Source organism: Pyxicephalus adspersus, chromosome 4 (genome assembly GCF_032062135.1).
Source record: "Pyxicephalus adspersus chromosome 4, UCB_Pads_2.0, whole genome shotgun sequence".
Classification (NCBI taxonomy): Eukaryota; Metazoa; Chordata; class Amphibia; order Anura; family Pyxicephalidae; genus Pyxicephalus; species Pyxicephalus adspersus.
In genome coordinates, this window is record NC_092861.1 from 132,800,257 (window position 1) to 132,811,021 (window position 10,765).

General features: G+C 37.2%; 1 protein-coding gene across 4 annotated transcripts in view; it reads left to right on the forward strand.

Moving 5' to 3' along the window:
- The window catches only part of CCDC88A (coiled-coil domain containing 88A), a 114,916-nt gene extending 104,400 nt beyond the window's left edge, over positions 1-10,516 (forward strand). For 3 of the 4 annotated variants that reach the window (XM_072409669.1, XM_072409667.1, XM_072409670.1), the window contains 4 exons: positions 123-391; positions 1,358-1,799; positions 7,220-7,317; positions 8,994-10,516. In XM_072409669.1, coding sequence (XP_072265770.1) covers positions 123-391; positions 1,358-1,799; positions 7,220-7,284 — 776 coding nt within the window. In that variant the 3' untranslated portion in view covers positions 7,285-7,317; positions 8,994-10,516. The remainder of the gene's footprint in view (positions 1-122; positions 392-1,357; positions 1,800-7,219; positions 7,318-8,993) is intronic. The other variant, XM_072409668.1, reaches the window with a different exon arrangement.
- Positions 10,517-10,765: the final 249 nt, after the last annotated feature.

Here is a 10,765-nt window from a genome sequence, read left to right on the forward strand (position 1 = left end):
TGAAAAATGCAGCTCTCAAATTATTCTCCTGACAAAATAGACTTTTTCTTGTTTGCCATTTATATCCGTGCAACCATCTTCCCAATACTCTTGAGTTATGTCTACCTATTGATCCACTACAGGTACCACTCAGAGTAGATTTCACAGCCACAGCAGTGGAGATTTTGGTCTGCATCATGACAATGAAATATGGTCCGGCAGTAGTAGTCCAGTTCAATATTTTGGTCAGCGTTTGAAAAAGTCTGCAGCGTCCAGTCCCATGCTGAGACTCAAATCATGTGATGGAGCCGAATGCCTTGCCCAGTCAAAGAAGAGGCTGGGGTCACCGGGAAGTGAGATGGTTTCCCTTAAGCAATTCTTGGAAGAAAGCAGCAAGCTCACTGTAAGCCAGGTGAGTTGGAGAATTGTTCCCTATTTTTGTGGTGCATCCCACTGAATTTGACTTGGAATCAGCATCTCGTAATTCCTTCTTTGAAAGTGCTCAGACGGGGTGAGGGAGAAGCAGCCCATGAACCCAATGATGCTTAGATCAATATGGAGTAGAGAGATGCACTTTTTAGCGTGCTGCTTCTTTTTTTTTTTTTTTTTTTCTGTCTAGTCATACACTGGGGGGAACAAGACCTGTAAGTGTTATTTAAATGCAGCAGAGAAAAGTAATATCTCCTGCCCTACTGGCTGCATTGAGTTTAAATTGGACACTTGAAGTGCAACACTGCTAAATGAACATTTTATAATATATATTAAATACAATCACTTGTCCCCATTTCATTGCGGGCTCTTCCATCTTCTTCATGTCTTCCATATGTACTGATCTTTAGTCATCTCGATTGGCTAGGTCCAGATGTAACTCCTGCACATACGAGCGGGAGTTCATTCAGTCCATGTACGTGTACAGCAAGGTATTTTTTTAAAAAAGAAAACAGCAAACAAGTAGGTAATAGGTTATTAATAAGCAGTAATTATTATGTATTATTATATATGAATATATGACTATAGTTCTGCTTTAATAGAATCATTTGTAAACTCCTCTTAAGGAATAATGTGATTTATATGACTATGGACTCTCAAGTGTACTAAAAGACTGGCTGAGATAATTTCTAAAACCTAATTTAATTATCATAATCTGGAGATCCACTTTGTGTTGCCCAAACATATTTTTCCCCATATTGTATGCTGCCCTAAGTTCAGGGACATTTAAGGTGTGAAGGAGCTCAATTCAGTCATACAAAAGGCATCAAGCACCTTTCATAATGACACGTTTAAATTTATTGACCACATCCTTTTAATACATTCTGTACCAGGCTATTAATCATAATAAAATAAACTCCTGTTACTTCTCATGTTTTATATTTCGTAGATTCGTTCTGGAAGCCAGGAAAACCTTTTAGACGAAGTCATGAAAAGCTTGTCTGGCTCTGCTGAACTATCAGGATTACAGTCCCCATCACAGCTGTCTCCTGGCCTAGCAGTGGGTGATAGAAAGAATGGGAGAGCAGAGCAGTGTGCACAACTAAACATTCGGAAAAGAGAGGAAAATCTGAGATTCACATTTCCTGTTGAGACAGTGACACAATCTGTAGATGGAGACACTGCTCTAAGTCCAGGAACTACATGTACACAACGACAAACAACTAAAGATCCCAGTCAATATGCTAGCTTACCAAGGGCTAGCAGTGTGATCTCCACTGCTGAGGGAACCACACGTAGGACAAGTATTCATGATTTTTTATCCAAAGACAATAGGTCACCTGTATCAGTTGATCCATCACCGACACGGGAAGATGCTCCATCTTTATCGAGTGAGTACAGTAGAGTCAAACAATTGCCTAATGTCCTCTCCAGCAGATCCCTTTCTTGTATAATTAGCAGTGACCCACAATGTTCAGGCTACGATGTAGTTCGTCATAGAAAAAGTAGCCTATCAGATGGAACCAATATCATATCCTTTACTTCACCATGTAAGTCTTGCCCTTTTCTATCACTCAACCCAAAATTGGTGAGTAGCATCAGTGGACCACCAGGAGATAGACGGTATAGTGTTTCATCTGCACAAAAGCAGGATTGTCCAAAGACCAGTGATAATGTATTAAATACAGATGAATGTTCTGACTCCCCATGTGTACGTAGTAGTGAAGCTGAGTCTACCTTACTAGTATCAGAAGATAATCAAGGTATTTGGTATGAATATGGTTGTGTATAATTTTACAACAGTAGAGCATAGTTCATGTTGTTCAGAGCACCCTGTTTATCTTTAGAATGACAAAAGGAGTCTAGGTGCTAAGGGCAACGTGTTTTAGACACCTTACAACCTGCCTTACAGCTCATTATTAGAAGAAAGTGGAGCAATACTTGGATGTTGTAAGGAGGTGGTTGTAGGATTCATTTATTTTTGCAACCACTGCATGAAACACCTCTCCTTATATTTGTACATTTAGCATGCCCAGTTGTCATTTGTGTGTTAACATATGTGTCAGAAAAAGTGATACTCAACCTGAAACTTTCAAAATATCACTTGCAGATGCACAGGTTATGGAAGAAAATGCATTGGCTTAAAATGAAAACTATTTTAGTTATCACTAGTAAACTGCAAACTTTTAAATTCTTGAGCTTTACATATCCTTTACATGTACAAGTTACTTTTGTTCTACTGGGTGTCAGGGTGCCTTTTCTTTATTTAGCATGTGCATCTCACTTTGGCAATTGCTATTATGTTTATCAGGACCTTGTTTTGGTCTGCAAATTATAGGAAACTTTTATAAGACAAATATGTAAGCTGCTCGTTCTGATCGTATTATACAAAAAAAAAGCTCAGTTCAGAAAGTGATTGGCACATTCAGCAATACTTTATGTTCTATAGGAGCATACTTTTCCTACATGGTCCCCTATAGTCTATCTCAGTGGTAAACGTAAGGAATTTTAGAAAGACCAAACTTACTTTTACTTCATGTTAGTGTCAGATGTATCCATCATTGAAGCAATGCATTTTAGCTTGGTTCACAAACCATAGGCTATGATGCACTGGGATAGTACATACTTAAATTGTATTTATTATGATCATCTGAATTGTAAATACAATGACAATACACTTTTTTGCAAAGAGAATTACAGTAGTTTTTTTTATTGTTTTTATTGGAGTTTTAATAAAATAACCATTTTTACACGTGTGGCTAGTAAATTTTGTAGACAACCATACCCAAAATTGATTTTTAATAAACAAATATTTTTTTAAATAGAATTATTTAAATTTTTGTTCTGATGTTAATGTTGAGTACCACTGTTCTGTCAATAGTTCTGATTTGAAATCCAAGACTTCAGATGATGGACTATAATGGGTGAACCTAGGTGACAGAGCAAACCTGGAATGGATTTCTGAAAAATCATTTGCTATTGACAGATCTATTCCAGGTTTGCTGGATCTCCTTGGTTCTCCTATGATAGTAGTCTGTCTTCTCCAGTCTTGGAATGCTCTAATAAATCAAACCCATTGTGTGTGTTTTCTCATTGATGTATTTATGTGCATGTTAGAGGTGTTACATGCACTATTGCAAAGCAGCAAAGATTTAGAGCAGCAGACCTGCTGAAATAAACTGTTATTAAGCTGCAGTTTTTGTGCAGTAAAAAATGGGATGAGACGATTACTATTTAAAAAAGCACATCCATATTATGTTTTAATTATTTGGTGTTTTTAAACTTCTTCATGCTGAACAATTGCAGCAATGCCACTAAATTTGTAGGGTCAAAAAAAATAAAATATTTTAAGGAAATGTATACTTTTGTATGTATTTTTATAAATTTTACAAAAATATGCATTATAAAAATGATTTTCCTTGATATATATGAAATAATGTAAACCTTTTGTAGAGTTTAAAATTGGGAAATGGTACATTTGTGTTGTGAAGATTGGAAGTGGAGGAGTATTTTCACAAGTTACATTGAGTTGTTCCAGTCCACAAAAATGCTGCAAGCTGTCAACCCACAACAGGACTAGTATACACCAGTAGAAGGGTGGCCTAGTATGGGTTGGTTTGTAGTGTTCCTGGAATCTGGGGTATTACCCTCCCTGGCAGTGAATTTTTCATACCAAAAGCGGTGGAATTGCCAGGGAGTTTAAAAGTCCTACCTAGTTCCTACGTTGCAGTGGTGCCCACGGTGTCCTTCAGCGATGCCTGGCATCTTCTTCCCCTGGCGATGCTGGCCGGGCATCTGTGTAACCTGGCAATGGCCAGCATCTGCATTCCCGGCAGGCCCGAGGCCAGGGCCTGGGAGTGTGTGGATAGGAGGCGGGACCATGCAGCTGGGAGGCTGGAAATTTAAAATACTAAGTATTTTTAAATGTACTGCTTTTACATTTAAAAATACTTAGCATTCATACTGCCTCCAATGTTAAGGCCCTAATAATGATAGGTTACAAAAATGATTGTGTGGAAAGATTGTTTTAAAAATCAGTTTATAGTGTGACATATACAGTGTGCAAAATCAGAAGAATACTAGTGCAGTGATCACAAGTAGTAGAATATTGTTTCCCATCAATTCAATGTTTGTTGAGCAGTTGAAAGTAAATATATAAATTTGAATCTAAGGTATACCTTATTATAAACTGGTTGTACAAACAATTTTATACACCAACCACTATGTAGTGTGAGAACCTACCTATTTGGGTATTATTTGAATAGATAAGTTAAGTAGGTCCTGCCCCTATATAATTTTTAATATAAAATTGGTTGTAAAATCAGAATTTATTGTGTGGTTAGCATTAGATGTATTCAGTAAAGCAGTGCAAACAGTAAGTAATGGTGCTATCACACATATCAACCACTCAGAAAATACCATCTTTACTACTGTGACCACACTAAACTAAAATGTTTGTATGGGACCTTCACTTACTTTTTTTCCCCTAGTTTTTATAAATTTGGACCAACATGCAGAAAGCTGTCATGTGCAGTTATTCATAGCAACCATCTGTTGTAAATAACGGCACATCATGGCTCTACACACTATGCTTTGTATATGTGCTTTGTATAAAGTCAGTTTTGTTGGGTTGATAAATGTGATTCCAAGTACTGTGAAAATGCGTAATAAATCATACATGTCCTGCAGCTTGCCAAACCCATACTAACTCTGGCTGTTGTCTAGATGCACGATGAGAAAACCGACTCCCATGTCATCTGGGGAGGACCATGCATGATATTATTTATGGTATCTCCCTACATAAACATTATTCATTGCTTTCAAGATGCTTATGATACATTTATAAAAGCTGCACCAGAAAAGATTCTATTAGCTTTGATTAGTCAATAGCTTACATGGAGCCGAGGCTCACCTTTTGCTGAGATGTTGTGTCTCGGTGTTCTCTGCTGACCAGGGATGGCCTATAGTTTACTGCTGACTGATGGAGTGTATCAGCTCTTAGTAAACTACATTACTGTACTTGTTCTAGGCTGACCAGCACATGACAATCTGAGTTGGTTTACAGTCTTACCTGCAAAGTTGATCTATATTTTAAAATCTTTGAGGGAAGGTCTTTTCAAATGGTCTGTGTTGTGTGGAAGCCAGCCAGTCTCCTGCCAATTCTTTCTTTCATTCTCTTACTGCAGAAAGAAAAACTGATTGCTGTGCAAGGGAACAGATCATCTAAGATAAGTCTTCCCTCAAACATCTAGGCACAGCTCTCCAAATGATGGTGACCATTTTTTTAAAACTTTGGTCAGCCATTTTACTTATAACAATTGTTTTCATGAGACACAAACAGAAAAAGACATATTTCAATGACATCGCTGGTTCCAAAAATATTGACATTGGGTATTTTAATGTACTAATTCTCAAATGGGCTGGTCATACCAGGTAACGTTATTGTAACCAGCCTCACAGAAATACATCTAAATATATATTTTTAGAATGGATCCTGTAAAGTGTTGCCTATAACAAAACTGTGGTGTCATCATCCTTCAATTGAATAAATGCAGAATATGCTACAGGCAAGGGAGCAGATGTTCTCTTACTTTAGATCCCTTACTGTCACAGAAAAACTATGAGTGGGGGCTGTTCTGATTACAGAAAACAATAAGGATGCTATAGAGTATAAAACCACCCCTCTCACTTTTAGAAAACTTAAATTGAACTTGCACCCAGACTATTGACAGTAAAGTATTCAAAATATATGAATAAGCAGTAAAGTATTTTAAAACAAGCCTATATTCACCTCTGTAGATGTAGACTTTGTGGAGAAATGAATCTTTGATGTTCAGACAAGAGAATAAAGGGCAAAAAAAAAACTGAACTGCTAAACTGCAAAGCTTCAAATGAACAACAAATCAGTGCTTTCTGGCTTCAAATAGGAGGCTAGCATCCACATATTGGCCAAAAATAAAGCAATAAAGCATACATTTTAAACACACAGCCAGAAGCCAGACTCAAATGCCTCTCTGAATTTCTTCATTCACTCCTGTGATCATTTTTAAACAACAAAACCTATTCAGAATTCCACTTGCCTTAGAAACTGAATAAATTACCTCTATGGACTCCATAAAACAAGGATAAAACATTACTATACTGGCATTAAAAACTTCTAAGCACACTTTTCTAAGCTGTTTGGTATTAACAGAAACCTGAATTTAATGTCTTTGTTTACATTTTTGAAGATCTTTGAAAATTAATTACTTCACAGTTCATGGAGCTAGAGGGGTCAGGGTGGCTTGAAGTCCTTTACTGCTTCATGAATATACTTTAATTTACTTGAACTATTTTAATGCCAATAGTCTGGGCACAATGATTACAATTCTGCTTTAACACCTGGTATTTAATGCATACTGAACGATTAGAGCTGGCATTTTTTTTCTATAATATCCCTTTATAAACAGTGTTCTGTATGTGCAGGTAATTCCAGGTGTAAAAGTAAATCTGTGGTTAGGCAAATAGGGGGTTGCCATTTCTGATTTCTCATATTTATTTATTTGGCTGTTATGATACCTCAGTCTTTATGTTCTAAGACACAGACCAAGAAGAACAAGATGAGGATCAGGACAGCCAAGCAATAAGCATTTTAAGAATTAAATTCAGCAATGGCAGCCTTTGTGCTTTTTTCATAATAGGTTTCTTTTAACCAGTGTCTAGTCTATGTCCAACACCAATATTACCCATCTGAATGAACCCATTATCTTTGATTACAAGCTTCTGTGCCTTTGCCGACTTTCAAAGTACTAAACCAGCTTTTCTCCTGCAGATGTGGAGGCAACACCAGAGATCAGGCTTTCAAAAAGCAGGTCTAGGGAGCAGCAAATCCCTTAATTTAGTGACCCTGTTCAAGTGATATCCCAAGTGGTGAGTTCCTGCCTGCATTGTAAATGAGGCTCTCTTATCCTTATTTACAAATGGCTTTCAACCGACCATGAGATGCGGCTTACTGCTTTTCATTTCATCATTTGCTCACTGCATGCTTTACTCTCCATTTCCTTACTGCAAATTGATGAGCTCAAAACGTCTGAACAGAGAAGACTTATGTGCAGAACATCAGTAGATGTGTATTGGTGAGGGAGCCTAGCGAGGAACATAATGTGGTTTTCTGGAGAAAATGAAAGTTCAATAGTCTTAACATCACCTTTCTGAAAAATGTGACATTGTAAAGAACAGTGCACTCATCAGCTTTGTAAACATTAATATCCATTTTTGATTATTGCTTTCCTGTACAGGTTTTTTATTATCAAACATATTGGCCAATACCTGTTTTGGTAGCTGCGTGCCCAAAGTATTGGCCTTTAGCAGTCTATAAAATATTCATTATCTTTTCCTTTTGGGTGGCCCTTGTCCTGAAATTTGTTTTACATAAGTTTTCTTGATTTTCCCAACTGTATTAGTCTGAGAATACCTGTACAGATTTGTAAAAGCTGATTATGTTTCTGCTGTCCCTTACTTTGTCAAATATACCAGAATGGGGATGTTACGATTAATGTATCTAGTTCAATGTCTAAGGCCACCACTGAAGAACATTCTCTGCCCCAGAAATCTAAAATTCTCTAAATGTACACTGATACTATTCTTGGTCCTAGTATAGTATAAATGTGTTTCCTTTTGCATAGATATTCACTGAGAAACATCTATGCTGTGTCCCTTTTGCCTTTCTGTAAATCCTTCATAAGAGAGATCTACTTTAAGATATATCTTCGTGTAGTCCATCTTAACATATAATTGTAGCACATGACATACAGTGTTGAACCCAGCAATTTTTTTAAGCTGGGTGGGAAGAAATTGAAGGTGGGTGGCAGCCCCTGTATTGTGACCCAACTCTTCAGTAACCACCCAAAAACAGCCGGGTGATTCCTAAAAAGTGCTGGGTGGTGCGCCCTGGCTAAAAGGGGCTGGGGCGAACACTGACATATTTTACATATTATACCTGCAGACTTGGTAAACCACTGAGAATCAAGAGCTGTATATTAACTTTACTGGAGCCTGTAGCCTTTCTAGCAAATCCCAGACAATTAAACTTCCATGTCTGTTCTATATATTCCTATACCAGATGGTGTTGAAGTTTAAATTCGCACCATCAAATCTACTTTTACATACATTTAGGTGTTGCAGACCCTGAGGCCATTCTAGTGCATTTGCTGAAAATTTTTACCGAGTATGTTGGAGATTCAGCCATTGCCATTCTTATACCAGTCCTAGGACTGTAGTATAAAACATTGCACATTTAATATTTCTTTAGCTATACATTTGGAAAGTGGTTAACATAGTATACTGATAATACCAGATTGATGCCCTGTATAAAGCAAGCTTTCTTTCTACTTAACTTTGCTTTCAGCATATGCAAATAAAAGGCAATGCCTTACTAGATAAGTAATATGTATATGACGGCACTTCAATAAATAATGTGTCCTTTGTGCTTCCTGTCTCTTCGCATGCTATAACTGCTTTGCTGTCAAACTTCATCGATCACTGTGTCACTCTTAGCTGTTCTTATTTGTTCTTTCTCTCCTCTCTCTGCTTTCTACTAAACACAGAGCGAAAAGTGTCCTTCAGTTTGTCATTGCGAAGTTTCCATTTCTGAAATCACAGGACCTCCTGCCATGCCAATTTTATCAGAGAATTTAGTTGCAAGCATTCAGCACTAAAGCTGGAGATGAATTGACACCTTCCTTGAATCAAGGAGTTCAGTTGGAGAGAAATGAAAAAAAAAAAGTACATTTTTTAAAAGCCCACAAACGCTAAAGGAGTAATATGATTTTTTTTTCTGCACTTTGCACTGTGGTAGTATCCTATTGTCCTGCTCAGGATGGACCTACAAGCACTCGTGGAAGCAGACTGTATGAATCCGATTTCAGAATCCTGATCATTTATAAATGTTGGATCAACCTCTGTATTACGCACAGAAGACAGTTCATTTTTACTAGCAATGTCCATGCTTCCTGGATTAGTCACTGCCTCATGTGATTTTCACATACTGCATGGTTATGCCTCTTCCAAGCATCTGATAGCACGCTTATCATGCACCATAAACAAGTTGTGTGTTAAATCACAGACGCTTCAATATACTTAGCACCTTTTTCTCGCTCTTGTGTACCCTCCTATATATGGGTACCATGCTAATAATACCATAATAATGTTTGTGAAATGTTTTCAGGTTTCTTTTTTTGTTTTTTTTTCTGTTCAGAGGCTGCCATAGAGTGCCATAGTTTATATGGCACAAATTGCCTCATTAGAATTCAATGGAGGGCTACCACTGGGTGGCAGTGAACATAAGATCCATGATTACATTAGGAGCATCATGGGAAAGAATTCAGAGCTAGCCATGATTTTTCATCCTACAGTATGATTGTAGTTGTGACTACAGAAAAATGCAAAAGCCTGTGAATAAATGTGGTCATACACGGCTGTTTTAGGCAAGTGTGTGCAGCAATAAAGGAGGCTTTGTTACCCTTGCAGTGCCAGTTCTCCAATTACAAAACAAAAGTGGGCCATGGGGCATTTGCCCTCCTTGACAACCCTTCCTGAATATTTTAAAGCGCTTTGAACACACATAGCAAAATGAATGCTTTTTTATTCTTGTCTTTTGGAAATGAAGAATGATGGACATTGTTAATGCACTGAGGATGATCATAAATGATTATTATGTATGTTTGCCTGGTCCTGCCATTCCTTAGTTGCATCATCAACTATTGGCAAAATGTCTTGGCAGATATCAGTTTTGGTATTTTTTTTTTAATATATATATATATGTTGGCAATGCCACATTTTAATCTGGTTGACTGCTTTGCTGCCAAAGCCTATACACTGTACAGGAGCCATTGGTGGTGAAGAATTAAAGGTAAGCGTGACTGTAATTATCGATGAGTGTGGATCTTTCCCATACATTTATTGTATTCGTGACAACAATGAACCTCTTCCCCTAAATCCTAATTTAAACAATTGTCTTAATACTGTTATTTTTACTTGTGTTTGAATGATTTTATGCTTCATAATGACGTTTAACACACATGGGATGTTTCACTTTTCTTGTTCTGTGTTATTAAACCATTTTCTTATATATCTTTGTATGTCATTTTATTTACCATTTGCATTTAACAGCTTTTGTGTTCCAGAGAATGGTCTCCTGTGCTTTAGTTGAGTTTTGGATGTAACAGGGAGTGGTAATCCTGTGTGAGTGGGCACAGGAACGGAGGATAAAACTTTCAGTGGGGGCATTTGTTTTGGTGATAAATGTTTTAGGGTGGTCTGATTACACAACAAAACATGCATACCAAATATGCATGAATTATCCTCCATATAATTAATG